The following is a 20,470-nucleotide window of genomic DNA, read 5'->3' on the forward strand; positions in this document are numbered from 1 at the left end:
AAAATACTTTTCTAAATTAGTATTGGCTCATAAAATATAATGTAAAAATCAATAATATATCAATGCTATAATATAATAAAAAATAACAATCTCATACACAGATGGCTCAGGTCTAGAGTGGCTATATATGTAAATTAAGGATGGCCTTTATAAAGAACCAAAGGCAACAGTATAGACTAATAATATATCAGCATCTCTCTGCTGCTGCTGCTGCTGCTGCTAAGTCGCTTCAGTCGTGTTCGACTCTGTGCGACCCCATAGAGGGCAGCCCATCAGGCTCCGCTGTCCCTGGGATTCTCCAGGCAAGAACACTGGAGTGGGTTGCCGTTTCCTTCTCCAATGCATGAAAGTGAAAAGTGAAAGGGAAGTCGCTCAGTCGTGCCCGACTTAGCGACCCCATGGACCGCAGCCCACCAGGCTCCTCCGTCCATGGGATTTTCCAGGCAAGAGTACTGGAGTGGGTTGCCATTGCCTTGTCTGCAGCATCTCTCTAGCATATGCAAACTTCTAAAACAACAATCGCTGTTTTCTAACGAGGGAAAAGGAAAGATATTCCCATTTGAATGCAGAGTTCCAAAGAATAGTAAGAAGAGATAAGAAAGCCTTCCTCAGTGATCAATCCAAAGAAATAGAGGAAAATAATAGAATGGGAAAGACTAGAGATCTCTTCAAGAAAATTAGAGATACCAAGGGAACATTTCATGCAAAGATGGGCTCGATAAAGGACAGAAATGGTATGGACCTAACAGAAGCAGAAGATATTAAGAAGAGGTATCAAGAATACACAGAAGAACTGTACAAAAAAGATCTTCACGACCCAGATAATCATGATGGTGTGATCACTCATCTAGAGCCAGACATCCTGGAATGTGAAGTCAAGTGGGCCTTAGAAAGCATCACTACAAACAAAGCTAGCAGAGGTGATGGAATTCCAGTGGAGCTATTTCAAATCCTGAAAGATGATGCTGTGAAAGTTCTGCACTCAATATGCCAGCAAATTTGGAAAACTCAGCAGTGGCCACAGGACTGGAAAAGGTCAGTTTTCATTCCAATCCCAAAGAAAGGCAATGCCAAAGAATCCTCAAACTACTGCACAATTGCACTCATCTCATGCTACTAAAGTAATGCTCAAAATTCTGCAAGCCAGGCTACTGCAATAGGTGAACCGTGAACTTCCGGATGTTTAACCTGGTTTTCGAAAAGGCAGAGGAACCAGAGATCAAATTGCCAACATCCGCTGCATTATCAAAAAGGCAAGAGAAATCCAGAAAAACATCTATTTCTGCTTTACTGACTATGCCAAAGCCTTTAATTATGTGGATCACAATAAACTGTGGAAAATTCTGAAAGAGACGGGAATACCAGACCACCTGGCCTGCCTCTTGAGAAACCTATATACAGGTCAGGAAGCAACAGTTAGAACTGGACATGGAACAATAGACTGGTTCCAAATAGGAAAAGGGGTACATCAAGGCTGTATATTGTCACCCTGGTAATTTAACTTATATGCAGAGTACATCATGAGAAACGCTGGGCTGGAAGAAGCACAAGCTGGACTCAAGACTGCAAGGAGAAATATCAATAACCTCAGATATGCAGATAACACCACCCTTATGGCAGAAAGTGAAGAGGAACTAAAAAGCCTCTTGATGAGAGTGAAAGAAGAGAGTGAAAAAGTTGGCTTAAAGCTCAACATTCAGAAAACGAAGATCATGGCATCCGGTCCCATCACTTCATGGGAAATAGATGGGGAAACAGTGGAAACAGTGGCTGACTTTATATTTTGGGGCTCCAAAATCACTGCAGATGGTGACTGCAGCCATGAAATTAAAAGACACTTACTCCTTGGAAGGAAAGTTATACCCAACCTAGATAGCATACTGAAAAGCAAAGACATTGCTTTGCCAACAAAGGTCCGTCTAGTTAAGGCTATGGTTTTTCTAGTGGTCATGTATGGACGTGAAGAGCTGGACTGTGAAGAAAGCTGAGCACCGAAGAATTGATGCTTTTGAACTGTGGTGTTGGAGAAGACTCTTGAGAGTCCCTTGGACTGCAAGGAGATCCAACCAGTCCATTCTGAAGGAGATCAGTCCTGGGTGTTCACTGGAAGGACTGATGCTGAAATTCCAATACTTTGTCCACCTCATGCGAAGAGTTGATTCATTGGATAAGACCCTGATGCTGGGAGGGACTGGGGGCAGGAGGAGAAGGGGACAACAGAGGATGAGATGGCTGGATGGCATCACTGACTCGATGGACATGAGTCTGAGTGAACTTCGGGAGTTGGTGATGGACAGGGAGGCCTGGCGTGCTGCGATTCATGGGGTCGCAAAGAGTCAGACACAACTGAGCGACTGAACTAAACTGAACAGAGGGAAAGATCCCGTTGTTAGTTCCAACATGGAAAAGGGACAAGTAATGTGTCATGATTCAAGATGAAACTTGTTCAAGCAGAAAGATGAATAAAAATGAAATTCATAAGGAAATTAACCCAAATCACTAAGGTACAAAATCATTCTAGATTAATTCTGATGACAGCCAAAGAAGGGTTTAAGAAAAGGGTAGATTCCATCCCTTCCTGAGGCTAAAATATATGAGAGCCCTCAAAACAAGGACCAAACCATTAGAAATCTCATTGCCAAAGGTCTCAGCTAAGGAAATAAAGAACACATTTATACATATTTTCCAAAAAGCAGGTCTTGGAGAGTAAGTACTACTTAGAATCAGGACTTGGCTTGGAATCTTTACAACTAACTAGCAACTCATCCTTAACTCTGAGCCTGTTTTTGTTTTCATCAGCAATATATGGAGATAATATGTATATTTCAGAATTTTGGTAAAGACAGAGAGTCAAAAAAAGTGACAATTAAATCACTTTATAATCATAGGTTATTAACTAAACTTGTGACTGAGTTCCATTTTTAAACCCTCCACTAAAATTTAACATCCTCCACTTTGCTGAGCATTTTGAAGACCACTTTGCTACTGTGAATAAAAGGCTTAATTAAAACCAACATACTTGTCTCCATGTTTAGCCAGAAAGAGCTGCATGCCTTGTAGTGCTTCAGATAACTGTTCCTTCTTGACTGAAATTTCCTCACTGGAAATCTGCAAGGGAAAGAAAGCACACTCAGGCTCTTCCTTCACAAAGGCTAGAAAACAGTCTTTTAAAAAACCTGAGCCCAGTTTCCATCAACACCCGCACGACGGGTCTATTTTCAGGTGACCCGAGTCAATACCATGAGTTATTCCCAGTCTGCAGGTCTGGATAAGATGAATACGTCACTGAGAATGCACAATGAATGAAACCCCTCCCTCTAATCCTAAGGCCATTATTTCCACGAGGAAATAACAACACAGCATGGTAAGATTCTTGCATCCGTCCCAGCCCAAGCATGGACGAAGGAGGCACAGACGCTCAGCACTGGAACATCACCATCCTCACAGAGATGGATACAGCGTTCCTTTGGAAAAAACACAGTGGAAGTATTTCTCTCTAGATCTGCAGAACAAGGTTAAATAACTTCTATTATTAAGACATTTGTTTGCAAAAGTCGCCAGTGACCGTCAGAGAAATAAAACTGACCTGTCTGCGAAAAGCAAGCCCTTGTATTACTTTCTCCTAATTCAGAAGTGTATCATTTCTGAAGCCCTAAATCCTATGGACCAGTGGAGGCTGGTAGGCTATGGCCCACGGGTGGCAGAAGAATCGGATACCACTTAGTGACTAAACAACGATGTCAGAAAGTAATTACCATTCTTTTAAGGGATGAGACAATGAAAACATATATATTCCCCAGACATATGCTATTGAGAATCAATTTAAAGTCTATTTTTTTGTGGTTATAGGAAAGCATGAGGCCACACTAATTTTTTGAAAGACACTGATTATTGACATCAAATTACCTGAAGTTTCCTTTACTAGAGAGACCAAGAGCAATTCAAGATTTGTAACTGAGGCCACAATCTGCACTGGAAAAGTATCTATCCTTATGTCTGCCAGGTGTAAACCTGAAACTGATCTATAAAATTTTGGGGCACTCATAACCACAGAATGAGGAAATACCAAGGGTTTACAAACCACATTCCTCAGAAGAAACTTGTTCTCCACCAAGAAATCCTTGCTAAGGTCTGTGTCCCTATTTTAATTTTCTTCCTGTTTAACAGGGGGGAAATTAAGATGTTTTAAACTAAATATTCACATTCACTTTGAAGGCTTTATGTTTAAAATACTCAATGTAATTGTGTTTTCCAACTTATTTCCTCCATACTCTATAAAATGCAGTTTGCTAGACTATGAGCTAAGCTGGCTTGATTTCAACTGAATGAGAATTCAAGCAAATACTCAGGTTTATAAACCTCTCCCGGGGGAACCTCAGAGATGGCACACCTGCCTTGCACCACAGGTGAAAGTTGACAAGATAATGAAGTTCTCCACTATTAGATCATGCCAACAATGTCTGTTTCAAGTGATGAAAAGTGTGTGTTGATGCAGAGCTTGAAGGTAAAAAGCTACTGAGCACCTCTGTGATTTCCACAGGTCAGAAGGGCACTATAGGAAACGTACCCCAGAAAAGTGCTGCTTAACTTAGCAGAGGTTTATTTTTTAAAAATAAACCAGCAATTCCAGTGCTATCGCCAGCAACAGTAACCCTGCTTAATTTAATCCAGTCCCCTAGGAGCATCAGGTGGGGCATTCCAACACCTCGGAGCAGCAACATCTCACGAGAGGTAGCCAGTCAACCAATGCCAAGTAGACAAGTTTAGCCCACAGAACTGAAGGCTTCATTAGGAGAGGGAAGGAACCTAGAATTCCTGGTGGAGGGCAGAAGTCTTTCTTAAGGAAATAGAAAAGATCCAGAAAAGCACAACTAATTTCAATTCTCACGCTGTCGTCTTGGTTTGTGTTTTGTTCTTCTTGAAACTTGTTGTTCACACTGTAAGAAGGAACCTGCATCTCTTTATGACACAAGAGTGTGTGGGTGTACTCAGGGCACAAAAGAGAGTGACTCTGCTCTCCAGCAGTGCTAATCACAAAGACCAAGAAGCAGAGCTCACTGTGAGGAGGACCCGGACCACATACTGGCTGACTAATAGTGAGATTAGTACTGATGAAGTTCAGAATTTGGAGCAGAGAGCGCGTCTTCTGCCACCTACTGTGCTTCCTTGGGCAAGTTACTGAACCTTCATTTATAGTTGCCCAAAGAAAGGGGAAAACTAAAGAATTAAAAGTATTTTTTAGATGGACTATATCAACTCAGTAAATTCTTATCACTGTAATTATTAGTAAACCAGCATCTCGGTGAATACCTTTTGCTTAGAAAAGGAAGACTTTCCAGCCTTCTCCCCATCTCTCAATGTCTTGCTGATATTTGATACCCATTTTTGTAATTCTTTGGCTTTTTCAACATGCTCTTTCTTTTCTTCTTCCAGTGACTTCTGACGGGTGTGATTAAAAAAAAAAAAAAAAGATATATTCTAGTAAATGACCAAGCTATTAATCACTTCACAGAAAACAAGGATGTAAAAATATTTTTTTCGTCACACACAGGTTACTGAGATATTTTATTCATTCACTTAACCACATTCAACACATCACATGGCAGATGTACTTCCAAAAAGTTTAGGGTAGCAAAGCAAACGGTGACAAACACTCTTGAATGATCAGTCTAACCTCCCAGCTGGTCTATTAACATGACATATTTAAAAACTCAACTTTATTCATGAAGCACTCGAAGCTCTTTGAATCGCTGCCTTTGCATTAGCATTACAATCAGAATTCTCTAGACAGAAAAATCTAAGAAAAAATAAAGTCTACAAGACAAAAAAAATACACAGAACTAAGAAAAACCTTCCCCCTCCTGCAGCAGGTAAACCGCTCACAATGCTGCTTTTAATTACAAAGTTGTAACAAGAAATGGGAGATGGTGGTAAACATATTATACGTAAAGTAGATTACAACATACAGAAAAACTACAAACATGTATTTTTCAAGGCGATCTGAACCACCACAGCTTCATGGATATGGGAACAAATACACATTTCCCCTTGGATTTCATGGTGCTTTTGAAGTGTTCTTTCGGTGAGTGTAATGAATCCTTGAACAAATGGGAACCCATCAGGGATGCAGAATTCTGAAGTAAGGATGCTGTAAACTCACTGATGTTTCTCAAGCTTGTCTCATATTTCAGGTAAAATACTTTTATTTTATTGTGGGCAGGAGTTCAAAAAACTAATCTCAAAACTAAATGGAACCATTATCAACAGCAGTAAATCTTTTGTTATTTTCAATTTTAAACATTCTCTCTCGGGCAGATTGGAGTCTAAAATCCAAGTAACCTGACATTTAGTCTAGAGGAGCGATGCAAATTTCTTCCACATCAGGAGACAGCAACTGTGTTGTATAAAGGACCAGAGGACAAGTATTTCAGGTTCTGGGAGCCATACAGTCACTGTCAGAACTACTCAACTCTGTCCTTGTGCCCCAAAGTAAGCCAAAGACAGTATGTACACAAGAGTGTGTCTGTGTTCCAATAAAACTTTATTTTTTAAAAAAATTTATAAATGAAAAGTATTCTCTCTCCTGAGCAGTCAGGGTTTCCAGCCCTCAAGAAACTGATGGTGCTTGCAGCGTGTGACACAGTGTGACACACACACAGTGACTAGGGTGTGGATCTTATCATCAAGCGTGGCCACAGCAGTGTGAACTCATAAGCATTTCCCGTAAGCCTGCTTATGTGAACATGCCCTGTTACGAAGAATAATAGAGGCTAGAAATTCCTGTCATCAAGGGTTCAGATACTTCTAGGAGTTTAAGTCCTGTGTGGAAATCAAAATCGGCTTTTTCTAAGGCTTCTTTGTATGTCAGCTTTCTTTTCGTCTGGGGACAGAGGATGTTTCTGACATAGGACTTTTGATCTTTGAGCTTCGTAGCAATGGAGACATCTATAATCCCTACTTGCAGAGCTTCTTCAATGGACAAGCGGGACTGAGCCTGGGGCTCTATCAGCCCCCCTGTCAGGTACTGAAATTCTAGACATCGGATTCCCATGTCCTTACTGATGATGTTTGCACCCACAGTTTCCACCACGGACATCACTTTGTTGGTGACAGGGTGGCTGACCCCTGTGACTACTAGCTCACACTGCCGCAGCTGCTGAGCAAAGCCCTCGTCCACCAGGCCTCTGTGCAAGGCCTCGGCCACCCGGTACCTCTTGCCAGTCAGCGGGTCGATGATGCCCCCGGTGCTGACTTGGGCTTCAAGGCATCGGAGGGCGGTGATCCGATCGACCAGGTTCCGACGGGAGGCCTTCAGCACAGAGATCCTCTCCCCGCTGGACGTCAGCCAGTAACCCGCAATAGGACTGTGCACATCCTTCTTGGGGACCAACCGGCTCAGCAAGGAATCGGCAAGTTCTGTGAGCGTGAGGAGGCCTTCCTGATACTTTTTGATGGTGGCTTTGTCGAGGGTTCCCTGCTCTATGGCCTCGCTGATACTGAACTGTAATCCGGTCTTAGCATCAGTCAGCATGCGACAAGGCTGCCCATAGGACTCATAAAACGTGGCTTCCTTCCACTGATACTGCTGCCCCGACAGCTCCATGTATGTACTTTTCTCGATCAGGGTTCTCTGGAAAGCCTCATAGGCAGTCAGCTCTGCTCCCGTCCTAGTATCTACAACAGCAATCCTGTGAGTTTTCGCTACGTTGAGATTGGAAATGTTCTTCTCCCCAAATGGAAACAGAAAGCACTGGCTGTCTACATCAAAGACACACATGCGCAGCAATTCCGAGTAATACAGTGCTTGCTTGTTATTGGGATTAGGGAAGACGCGGCTATTGCTGGAGGGCTCGTGTAAAAACTGCAGGATGGCGTTATTTAGCAGTCCTTGCTGCAGGGCAATTTCTGGGGGAACCCGAATGCCCCTCGTGGGGTCGATGACGCCCCCACTGGCGATCTGCACCTCCAATATATGTTTGCCCCTCTGTCTGTCAACCATTCTATTTTCCATGGCCTGAAACACTGACAGCACCTTAGAGGAACATGAATAGCCCAGGGCTGCCTTCTCTGCCTCAAGGAGCCTGATTTTAAATTCAGGGTCAACTACACCTTTAAGGACTGCATCCTCAACAGAATAGGTCTGCCCTGAAAGGGGGTCAATTATGAAACCTGTGGCCGCCTGAGCTTCTAAAAACGCTAAAGCCATCATCTTGTCAATGATGATTTTCTTAGCAGCTGAGGAAAAGGAAATCTTTTCTTTTGTGGATTCCAGGTAAAGCCCTGCGATGGAAGTGGCTTTTGTCAAAAACTTGCTCAGAGTTTTCTGAACTTCTTCAATGGTCTTAAGACCAAGTCGCAGCTGCTCAATTGTTTTCACGTCCAGAAGCTTAGCCTCAACCAACTGCCTGGCCGTCACGGTGTGCCGGAGCCCTTGGAACTGAAACTCATCATCCCTGACCAAGCATGCGTGATCGCCATCAAAGTTCTGAAAGGTCTCTGGTTCTGAGTTTTTGTTTAAAAAATCTCTCTTGAGCCCACCCGCTGCCCTGCACCCTTCGAGCATCCATTCTTCACCGCCAGGGACTGGATTCTTCTCTTGCTTTAAAGCTGTGACATCCGCACGCATAGCACACTGCTTGCTCTTAGCTATCTGTAATGGGAATTTACAAGATGTTAAAAGTCATCTAAAGAACGTTCTCACGTCACCCACTCCTAATCCAAATATAATTCCTAGAATAACAAAGATTACATAAGAGAAGAAAACTATTAAGCCCCAGAGGGTTCATGAATAAGGAATGCTATTTTGAGAGTCTGAAGTTTAAACTTTAGATGACTATTAAGTATTAAAATGGTATATCTGAAAAAGACGGGAGCTGAAACCTGTCCACAGAATGAGTTAGAAATTAAAACTGCTTGCTTTTTCTAGTTTTCTTTAGGGTCAAATTTTTCAGAATAGAATCCCTGTTGATACCAACAGGATAGCCATGCCATCTGTGTTTTTCATCTTAAGCACTTAAAAACTAAAGACTATGGTTTGTAACAAAGATTTAGGTAAATCACTAGAAAATGATAGCATGATGTCGGAACCACGAGGAGCCAATCACATTCAATATGGCTAAAAATATATAGCCTAGCAGAGAAAGGAAACAAGAGCGAAAACTTGACAGAGGGTAACTGGTAAGGTCCCAGAACCCAGGGAATACCTCGAAGGGCGCCAGAAGCGTCACCAGGTCTATTTCACACTTGTCATCTTGACACCTGATGGCGGGTCTGGAATTATATAGCGCTTGATCTCTTAGCTTCTCAATTTCTGACAGTCTTGCAATGGGGTTTGTCTCGTCAAAAGTTATCTGTAACTCGGTGCTTGTTTGAGAAAAGTATTCAGAGTAGCACTGCTGGGTTTTCTCTTTCTCAACTGGAGCCCCTGATGGCCTGCCCTGGACCTCCTTCTGTACATGCTCCGCACCCCAACGCTGCCATCTTTCCCCCGAGGGCTGTGGTTCCTGAGTCCACCTCTGCAGAGGGGCCCCAGCCATGGGGGAAGTGGAGGGGAGGTCCCTGGGGCCCGGACCCTCTTTCCCTGCCATCTCAGGGTCTGGCTTGATGGCTGTGTTCTTTTTCTGGATTTCACACTGGAGCACCACTAACTGATGCTCGTGCTCCTTTATCTGCTGGTCCATCTTTTGCTTCAGGTTTTCCACCTCCCGCTTCTGGGCCACCAGCTCATCCTCCAGCTTCCGACACTTCTGGTAGTGATGGGCCTGCCCATCCTGCCCTTGGTGCATCTGCTGGCGATACTGCTGAAGCTGCCTCTCAAGTTCTTGGATGTTTGTCTCACAGAGCCTGGCATTCTCTTGAGCCCTGCTGTTTTCCTGCTGCAGAGACACGAAGTCCAGCTGGATGCCCGAAATATCATGTTCTGTGATATCTTTGGAGTCCATCAATTTTTCCATCTTCTTCCGAAACTCCTCAGCGGAACGCTTGAATTTCTCAGACTCTTCCTGAAACAGAACCATCTTCCTGTGGGTCACCTGCTCCTCTAGGGTCTTTAAGTGCAGTTCATCTTGCACCTTCTTCAGCCTGTTGTTCAGGTCCTGCACCTGTGCCCGCTGCATCTGCACCGTCTGCTCCCCAAGGCGCTTTTCCTCTTTGGATGCGCTCAGCTCCGCGCTCAGACTTCGCACCTCCTTCTCTGTGTTCTGGATGATGCGGTCTTGCTGGTCACACTTCTGCTTGAATTCATTGACTAAATGCTGACTCTGGGCCAGGTCTTCTTCCAGGCATTTGATTCTCCTTTGGAATTCCTGTTCTGTTTTGGTCTGTTTGTGCAAGTGCTCGGTGGTGGTCCGAAGCTGGTCTTTGAAACCATCCGCCTGGAGTTTCAGTGTTTCACATCTTTGCTGGATGGCTTGTTTCTCTAAGACCACGTCTGCCGATTCTGCCTGAATTCTCTGCATTGTTAACTTGGTTTGGTTATTCTGCCTGGTGAGTTCTTCCACCTTGTGCCTGAGCTTGTCCGCACGCTCGTTACTTCTCTCCAATTCCTCTTTCAGCTTTTGGATTTTCTCATTATTCTCCTTTTCGGCCTGAATATTCTGAAGCAACTGTACCTGACTTTTCTCAAACTGCTCTTTCAGGTTATCTGACGTTCTCTGGCAGGACCATGCTCTTTCCCTAGAGGACACCTTGCTATCCTGTGGAGAAGTAACCTGGGAGTTTAGATGCTGCATGCTCCTCTCGGCGGCAGCCTGTTTCCTGCTGATCCGGTCCCCCTCCCTCTGGAGCTTGCCCTGCTCCTGCTGCAGCGACTCCAGTTCCAGCTCATAGCTGTGCTTCATCCTCGTGAGGTCAGCAGCCTCCTGCCTGACCTCCGCAGCCCTCCCCGAGGTCTGGCTCAGCTGCCTGCCCAGCTCCTGGAGCTGCCGCGTGTACCCCTCTTCGGCCTGGTCCTTCCTTTCCAGTTCCAGCTTCAGGCACCTCAGGGCCCTGTTGGTCTCATCCAGTTTCTCTTTGAGCGAGCGGGCCTTCTCCTCCGAGGAGGTCTTTTCAAGCTGCAGGGCGCCGAGTTCACACTTCAGCTTCCTCACGTCCTGCTCGGCCCTCCTGTTGGCCGTCATCAGGTCGCCCACCTGCTCCTTCAGGTCCTTTGCCTCAGCGCTCGGACAAACTGGGTGCGCACTTTCTCTGCACGGATGCTGCATTTCTGTTACTGTTCTTCGGGCTTCCGAGTCGATTTTCTGCTTTTCCTCCAGCTGCTTCTCTGCCGCCTGCTTCTGGAACGTGAGGTCTTTCTCCATCCGCTCCATTAGTTCCAGGAGCTCAGCTTCGTGGGCCTTCTTCCTCCTCAGCTCCGCCATGAGCTCACCCCTCTGCCGCTCGAGCTCCTGGAGGCTGCAGTCCTTCCTGGTCAGGCGCTCCTCCAGCGCCCTTTGGGCGGCGCTGTGCTCCGCCAGCTGCTCCCGGAAGCCGCGCAGGTCGCGCTCCACCGCCTGCAGCTCCCGGCGGTACCGCTCGGCCTCGCTCTCCGCGCGCACCTTCTGCAGCGCGATGTCCGCCGCGTCCCTGCGCTGCCTCCTCAGTGCGTCCTCCGCCGCCTCCCGGACTCTCGGGAGCTCCTGCTCCGCCCGGGACTTCTGCCTCTCGAGCTCGGCCAGCACTCTCTCCAGCTCCGTGATCTTCCCCGCGAGTTGGCGGTTCTCCCGCACGGTCGCCTCCTGCCGCTGGAGCAGGTCTGAGTACACCCCTTGCTCTGAAGCCTCCTGACGCCTCTGCATCTACGAGAGACGTTCAGAAGGGTCAGACCCGCGCCGCCCCAGCCCGACTGCAGGCCTCCGGAGCCGCTTTCGCCAAAGGACCGACAACCCGGAGGGAGACCCAAGGCAGCCCGAGCCCCGCCACCGCCACCAGAGAAGGAGCTTCAGGGGAAGCACTTGGGGAAACCACAGACCCTGTGTGTCGGCTTTTCTAAGCCAAGGAATCTTTCTTTTTCTTTTTTGCCTCTTAGGAATCATTTTGCTTTTTAAATCTGCTAGCTCAGGATTTTACAGCAAGAAGGAACCTTACAGCCTGACTCACCTCAGATGAGGACACTGAGGTCTAGAAAACGTCAGTAATTTTGAAAACCCATGCAAAACAGGTGGATGACAAAGTCGGAACCACAATTCTCACAGGAGTCCTCTTTCACTCTCACACACAACCTAGTCCTACCAGCTAAGAACATACAACATATAGGAACTGAACGACATTAGAAAATTCAGTCTTCAGTTTCTAGCCCAGAAGAAACTAAAAATGATATCTCAAAGAAAGAAGATATAGAACTTTGGAACTAAGAGCCAATTGAGGAAACAATACTTAACAGGAGGAAGGAGGAAATTATATAAAAATGTGTAATTTTCTAAAATCTAATTCCTCACTAATTTATATTTGCCCGACTATGATACTTACAATAATCAGAATTGCTAATGCAAAGGCAGCCATAGTCCTGGTGGCTTTAGAAAAGACGTGCTTCATATACTCACAGACTTTGCTGCTGTCATTAATGACATGGCCCATATGAATCCACCTTGACAAGTACCTTCAGATACTCCTCAAACATAAAGATATGTGTTAAATATAAATACTTATAAAAGTATACTTAGGAACTCAGCTCCAATTCAGAAAATTTGTTCACTCTATTGATTACAGAATCGATCTCAGCTGGGAGGAATATACTTGACTATAGAACAATGTGATCACAACTAGTTTACAATCACATTTAACTTCTCTTTATTAATATCATAAGCTTATTAGTGTTGTATTCTCAGCTAAAAATCATCATAGTTAGAAGTAACTTAAACAGAAGGAGGGAAATTATTCTAAATAGCAGGTCTTATTTTCATTGAAAAGCCTTAGTAAATCTTAAGAATTTGATTTGTATTACAGACCACACATCTTATTTTGCATCCTCTCATGATTGCCAATAATTTTGATGAGAATTTTGGTTGTTTCCTTTGCTAACCTAAATATGATTTTTAATAAGAATTCATATGAAAACAAATCTCATCACAGTCTGTAATATTTAGTGCTCTGTTTATTATCAGGGTCAACTCTTAATGACACTGAAGCATTTTATCTGCTTAGACATTAAAAGTATTCCATATATTAATCTTTTGAGTAGACAACTTCTAAAAGGGTCTTTCTCAATTTCTCATCAAATTTCCTTTCAAACTTAGCTGTTGCGAAGAAATTTTGAGTCCCTTTCTTTTTTTTCTTGGTCACAGTCTGAGGTTAAAAAAAAAGAAAATTCTCTCAGAAAAAAAAAAGTTAAACTCTCAGTGTCTTGGAATCATTTAAGTGACTGCTAATTTCATGTTGCCTAGATAACTATAATTTTTTTAAGCAAAGATCAGAAAAATTACTAGAGTCATTTAGTTCTATTACTAATTTGCTCTCTTGTGTATCTCAAACTTATTCACATAAAATAACTTGAACTTTTATTTAAATTTTTCCCAAGGAGACATACTGTCTTTTAATCTCAGCAGTTAATATATTCTGCTGTCAACACAGACTAGAAAAATCTCTTTATCCATTAAATATCCATTACAGATACCCTACTAATATTTCTGTAGCTAATTTGGTATTATCTTTGAAATTAACATGGCTCCCTTTTTGATTCCATGTTTATTATGGAAAATTCTGCTCTCTGACCAAGACTTCGCATGTGGGTCTTAGAGACCCAGTTTCAGAAACACTTCTTTGTGGAATCTGAAAATTGAGCTATGTATCTTTTATAAGATACTCCATTATTAAGACCCTTAAGTGGTGAATTTTTAATGAAAAATTTAAAAATCTATTTTAAATTATAATAGTCCTTTCACAGACTTCCATAAACTATATTATTTTGACTTTCAATTCAATATAAATCTTTAACATTTCAAAGGATGACACGCATAATTTAGATATACTTCAGGCTTTTTGAAATATCTTTTGGGTCTATCAACTTCTGGTACTCTACCCCATCAGATAAATTGAGCAAAGTGGCTCATATGTGTGCAATCAGACATATGCAGTAATAAATAAAAGCCTTATTTTACATTTAACTACTAAATATACAATTTAAAAGATCTGCCTACCATTTAAAATGGAATATCTCTTAAAAACTAAAAATGTAAAAAAAATTGTGGACCTTTCATAGATGAGAAGTGTATGCCAATTATTTGGATGTAAAAATACTCTGGTTCTCCTTTCTAAGCCCAAAGGAAGTTAGTTATAAAGACTTGCAAATAGCTATGTTAGTGCTAGTAACTCCGAACAGACAGAAATAGTTCATAAAAGTAGTCACACTTTTTTTAAAAACTAAGAAAGCAACATCCATTAGACATGTGCTACCATTTTGGTTTTCTCATTATATGAATGGAGTTATACTAAGTACAATCACCTTCATAATTTCAACAATGGTCTAATTTAAATGGCCAATGCCCCACAGTTTGTTTATTGTAGCATTCAATTTACTATTTTTGTCTGTTCTGAGGTCAAGAATACAAAGTATATCAAGATAACAGAGCACAGCATAATACCTTCAAAATTAGATACAATAGCCTCTTATGAAAACATACTTTCATGAATAACTACCTATTCTGTTTCTGAATATATTATTAAATACACGTAGTCTTTTTAATATATACCATATCTTTTTGACAAAAATAAAAACGAAACACCTCAATTCTTAAAAAGCGTTACCATTTTGCATAAATACCTGCTACTTTAACTTATTGGTGTTTCTGTTTTAAATCCTTGAAGATGTAAATTAATTTAAAAGATATAAAACAAATTTGTTTATGTAATATTTCTGCAGACATCATAACAGTAGTAACTATACTTCAAAGAAAACGAAAAAATTCTGCTAAACTGCCTACATTCCATAATGTAAACAGAGCCATTTATGACATTAACCCTCTCATATTAGATAGAGTCCTAGAGAGAAAATAGAAATGTTTTTCTTTTGTTCCCCAAAATGGTTGTTTCTTTTTTCGCAATGCTTTTCAATTTGAGAGAATCTCAATAACAAACCAAAAAATCCCAGGCCTCTACTGTTTTTCACTGTAATTTTATAACTAATCACTTATACATCAGATCTCAACCATGTGAGTTTATCACGAAGCCACCTCATGGCTCCTTGCCAGTGACCTGCCCATGGTTAATGGTTACCTCCTCCTCCTCCAGTCTCTTCAGTGAGTCCCCAGCAAATTTAATATATTGTGTCATGAGGGTGACCAGAGCCGTGTATCGGGTCCTTAGGTCCATGAACTACAAGTAAAGGAAAAAAAAAAATGATAGAAACATAATCTCCATTTGCCCTAAATGAGTTGAACAAGCACGAAGTAATAATTAAAACATTAATTAGGCTTTGGGGCAGGGAAGCTCATGACTCCTACTGAAGATAACCACATAGGAGCAAGATCACTGCTGTGCAAACCACAGTAATGACCTTCCTCCTCTAAATGTAATCGTGACAGGCATTTAGTATTCTCTGCAATTCATTCATTTTGAATGAGGATTTTCAAAGAGCTTCTTAAAACTCTTAATAAAATGTATTGTTATAGGTAAAGAGCAGCTACTCGGAATGATGGACTGCTCTGGACTTGGATTGTGATCAAGGTTGTACAACATTTCAAAGGTATTGAATGTCACTAAATTCTACACGTAAAAATGATTAAGATGGTGAATTTTCTACTATGTATATTTCACCATAATATAAATATATAGATGTAAAATACAAATATATAGATGTAAAACTGCTAGAGTGCTGTTTCTCTGATTTGCATGCTCCCTGTCTCTAGACGGTTACCACCTCCTGAATGACGAGATCTGCTGAGCTCTGCATTCTCCGTCGTTTCACTGGAGACTTTTGCTGTGAATCCACCATAGCCCGGTAGGTCATCGTTTGTAATTCGTAGTCCTGCATGAAGAAATCAGTAAGATTAATCATGGCAAAGCACTAACACTTCATTCTATAGCGATCTTTGATGCAGAGAAAGGGAATCTAGTTTCACTGAATGACTTTAAATAAAAATATTGCAAAAACACATTTTCAGGAATCAATCCAATCCTGAGATGTTTCCAAGGTGGTAATTAAAATCAGAAACATTTAGGGTGGTCAGGAAAGTTCCTAAGTCCCTTTAGGAGCTCATGGACACATTTAGGAGCAGCATACCAGTTATTTTCAGTCTCCCCTCCTTCTAGATAAAAAATGGGACTGCAGATCCAAATGGTCAGAGCCGAGATGTGGCGGGCAACTCAGAGCACATGGGAACCATCCCTAAGGGAGATGTTCTTCCATGGAATGTCACAGCAATATTTGCATGGATACTCCAGCAATATTTCCAGGGACACTCCATCAATACTTCCATGGAATATGGCAGCAATACTCACATGGAACCCTAACCCAGACTAATGGTGGGTGTTCCAGCAATACTTGAAGGGGTAAGGGAAGGGAGGGGTAAGTGAAGCAGAAAGAGGGAGATGACAGAGCTGCATTTTCTCCTGGTGTACATGGGGGTGTGGGCAAGCTGTGCATGTGTGTGACACGGAGACAGAAGTAAAGAACCAGGGGTTGTCACATGACTCAGGTTTCCATGAAGAATTAACAGTAAGTGACAGTGAATATTCTCTGTTTCACTTTTCAACACAGACTGAATGACCCATGAAGGCTTCAAAAGAGCACTGTGGAAACACCCCCCTGAACACCTGAACGTGAAATCTGATGCAAGGAACTAGCCTTCTCACCTTCACCGCAGTGGAGTACTGTTCTGCGTACTTCTGACACTCGTCCATTTTGCTCTGTTTCATTTCTATTTCAGAAACCAGCATCTATAAATGCACACAGGTTAGCAGAAAAGCAACAAGGAATTCTATGCTGTCCAACAACTTGAGATCTCAGGCACTAAGAAATACCTACATCACTTAAGACTACAGCTCTCTACCCTATTTTACTTTTAAGCACAGCCTTTATCAATCAATCAATTTATCTGGCTGCACTGCTTGGCTTGTGGGATCTTAGTTCCCATACCAGGGATTGAACCCATGTCCTCGGCAATGAAAGCAGAGATTCCTAACCACTGCACTGCCAGAGAATTCCCTCTACCCCACTGCACTAAATGTCATCTGCCTTATGGGTGAAGTTCAAACATTCAAGTTCAAGCCACTACTTGACACCCCCTCATGGGGTTGACAAAGCAGAAATTACTAAACTCCGTGGGAATTATCCACAAGTAGGCCTGAAACCCTTTGCTCCTTAATCCTAATCTTGACCTAAAGAGAGCTAGAAATTACTGGCCCCTCAAGATGGAACAAAAATCTCAAAGCATTTAACTCTGTCAAATGTGGCTGTTTAATTTTCTACAACTAATCATTTTTTAAAATGTAGGGTCCTAATCTAACCTCAATGATCATTAGACACTTGAACTGTCCCAACATGAAACTTTCTTATTCCTTATGGTTTCAAAATTGACCTCCAATAAATCAAAGAAGTAATGTATATAGGTCTGAGAGCAGATTTTTAACATTTATGATTTATTCCTGTCTTCCTTGAAATAGTTGCTGACCTACTGTCTTAACAAGAGAAAGGAAGTTCAAGGTCATGAGTGACTAAATGCAGACACAACCATGAGGAGCTATGTTTGCACACCTTCTGTTGATTCAACTGTGTCGCCAGAGTTTTACTATTTTCAGGCTGATTTTCTTGAATCTTCCTCTGAGTAGTTTCAACTTGTTGGATCCAATCATCCAACAGGTGATATGTGTCTCTGTAGTACTTCAGTGACTTGCCAATGCCTTCCAAGTCCCGTAACCTAAGAGGATGACAACAGAATAGCCAGTTTTCAAGAGCAACCAATAGGGAGTTGGAACATGTAGAAAAGAAGGGACAAACTAACTGTCCTAAGTGCAACCACAGGGGAGTGTCCAGAATTCACAGCTGAAGCACCCTAGGCCAATTTCCTAGGGCCCCTGCACTGCTGTGGGTTGAATACAAACTACTTTTCTCCAGGACTTGTGCAGTTTATTAGTACTGATTGTTCTAGGGGCAAACCCAAGAGACTAAAGCTAAAAAGCAGGAAAACTGGAAACTTAACTACACTAATCATCAATCAGCAAGTCCTGAAGACCCAAAGCTTGTAGCAATGACAGTTTCACTTCTGAAATCATGACCTGGTTGCAATGAATGGTTCAACATGAACTCAGAGGATAGGTTTCAGGAGCTGTAATTGAACATCCAGTTTCTATGACTATAAAACCACTACATTAAACCTACAGATCATGTATTTTAGAGATTAGCTACTATGTATTTAAAAATAACGTATTTGTCACACATGGCATTATATTACAGAAGCATTTTAGCTACATTAATAAAAACATAAAAAATGAATGAGAAAGAACACTATTCCATTTCGTCCCCAAAACTATCCCATTTCCTTTCACTTCTTAATTTCAGTCACTGGGCAAATGATCTTGACTTTCTTTTATCTTTGGCTAAAATGAACATCAGGCCATTTCAGTTTCTTTTACCCTTCTTGCCTACTATAGATACTGCATCCCACCCTAGGAAATGCATGATTCATGCTCCTATTACTAAGTCATGGTTATTTGGATATTATCAGTTTGCAATAACTAGAGAACTGCATTGTTTTTTCCTTCAGAAAATTCAAGTAGATTAACCTAAAAGTACTCATTTGGAAGTTAAGTATCTTGCTCAAGGCGATCCTATAAAAAAGGTAACTGTTCTATGGAAAGAATTATATATGGAGGTAAAAAGCCTAATACATTTAGACTTTACCCAGAATATAGAGATTAAATCTGAGCTAAAACTGAATGAAAAGGCTACTAACCTATTGTCAATCTGAACATGAACATTCTGCCATCTCTCAACCAACTGATCTGCTTTTTCTTTGTGCCAATCAAAGTCAAGGTCACGCTCTTTGTAGGTTTTAAACATCTCATCACTGATGGTCTTTGCTCTCTGCAGCTCATCCTCCAGCTCATGGAAGACCTCTCTCTTTTCATCCACTTCAGATCTCCATTGCTAAAACGGAACAATTTACAGTTATAAAAATGTGTAAGGTGCTCACCAAGTAAACACTTCATTTGCCTAATTTAAAACTCATTTACAAATGACTGACATAAAATCAGACAATGGAAAGAATATATTTCATATACAAAATATTACATTAGGTTGAACCTTATAAAATTGTCATATTTGGCTGTACTTTGACCTAAGAAAAATAAAAATATTATATATAAAGTTCAGCCTAATATATTTTGCACATCAATAAAATAAAATATATTCCATAAGTAAGTCTGCCAACTCAATAAGTCTTTTTCATTGTTTATTTTTCATATATCTACTGATCCCATTGTTTAAAAATGAATATGTGCATTAAAAATCACTGAAACAACTTTTCACAACTGTTTTACAATATCTTTCCTCAGGGCTTTATAAGTGGAAGGACAGAAACATACAAGTACAACTATCAGTCCTTTTCCTTCTTAGATTAACTAGTCTATTCACCTCTTTAATTTCTTAAAATAACTGCCTCTTTTTGCAAGGGCATCTAATTACAAACAATTTACTTTTAAGTTTCAACTCCTCTTGCTGCCAACATGAACAGAGTATAAAAATCTACTGTCAAAAAGATAAAAACTTCAAATGAAAAGAACTCATCTCAAACTAAAAATGAATCAACATACCTATTAATAGTAAGTCATAGTATTACAGAGAAAAGATATGGAATGAATAGAGAGATATTCAAGTTCAGATATTTAATGCTTGATGTCTGAGAAATACTGTTAGAGCACAGTCTTAAAAAACTGCCAGCAGTGAGATGCATACCTTTAAAGTACTTATTAGATTCTCAATGTTATTCTTGTCAGCTATAACTGCTTCCTCTTCACACAATTTAGTTTCGTAGAGTTTTACAAGGGCTTCTGCAGCTTGAGTGTTTTTTAACACCAAGTTGACCGTTTTCAACCTGAAAAAGATAATTAAACAACACCCCTTCTGTTAAGTGTTTCTTCTCCCGCAATACAGGCTTGACGCACCATGAGGCTGGGTGACACAGTGCTCTGTCGCCGGCACGATGACGGTTTATACTACAACATTCACACCCCGCTAGGTCAGTCAGGAAGAGAAGGACAGATGCCACATGATTAGCACCTATATGTGAAATCTAAAATACGACAGCAAGGAACGTATCTGTGAAACAGAAGCTGACTCACAGGCACAGAGAACAGACCTGTGGAGGCGGAGGGGGCACCCAGAGAAGGGTGGAGTAGGGGTCTGGGGTCAGTGGATGCAAGCTATCACTACAGGCTGGATGGACAACCAGATCCTTTTGTACAGCACAGGGCACTATATTCAATACCTTGTAATAAACTATAATGGAAAAGGATACAGAAAATATATCTATATATAACAATCACTTTGCTATATAGCAGA

General features: G+C 41.6%; 1 protein-coding gene across 1 annotated transcript in view; it reads right to left on the reverse strand.

The window, feature by feature from the left end:
• Positions 1-20,470, reverse strand: part of DST (dystonin) — a 522,678-nt gene that overhangs the window by 156,061 nt on the left and 346,147 nt on the right. Inside the window, exons 31-38 of the mRNA XM_052648315.1 lie at positions 19,865-20,003; positions 18,864-19,057; positions 17,666-17,828; positions 16,765-16,848; positions 15,830-15,937; positions 15,187-15,285; positions 5,311-5,439; positions 3,020-3,108 (exon numbers count right to left, since the gene is read on the reverse strand). Coding sequence (XP_052504275.1) covers positions 3,020-3,108; positions 5,311-5,439; positions 15,187-15,285; positions 15,830-15,937; positions 16,765-16,848; positions 17,666-17,828; positions 18,864-19,057; positions 19,865-20,003 — 1,005 coding nt within the window. The remainder of the gene's footprint in view (positions 1-3,019; positions 3,109-5,310; positions 5,440-15,186; positions 15,286-15,829; positions 15,938-16,764; positions 16,849-17,665; positions 17,829-18,863; positions 19,058-19,864; positions 20,004-20,470) is intronic.

This window comes from Budorcas taxicolor, chromosome 11 (assembly GCF_023091745.1).
Source record: "Budorcas taxicolor isolate Tak-1 chromosome 11, Takin1.1, whole genome shotgun sequence".
Lineage (NCBI taxonomy): Eukaryota > Metazoa > Chordata > Mammalia > Artiodactyla > Bovidae > Budorcas > Budorcas taxicolor.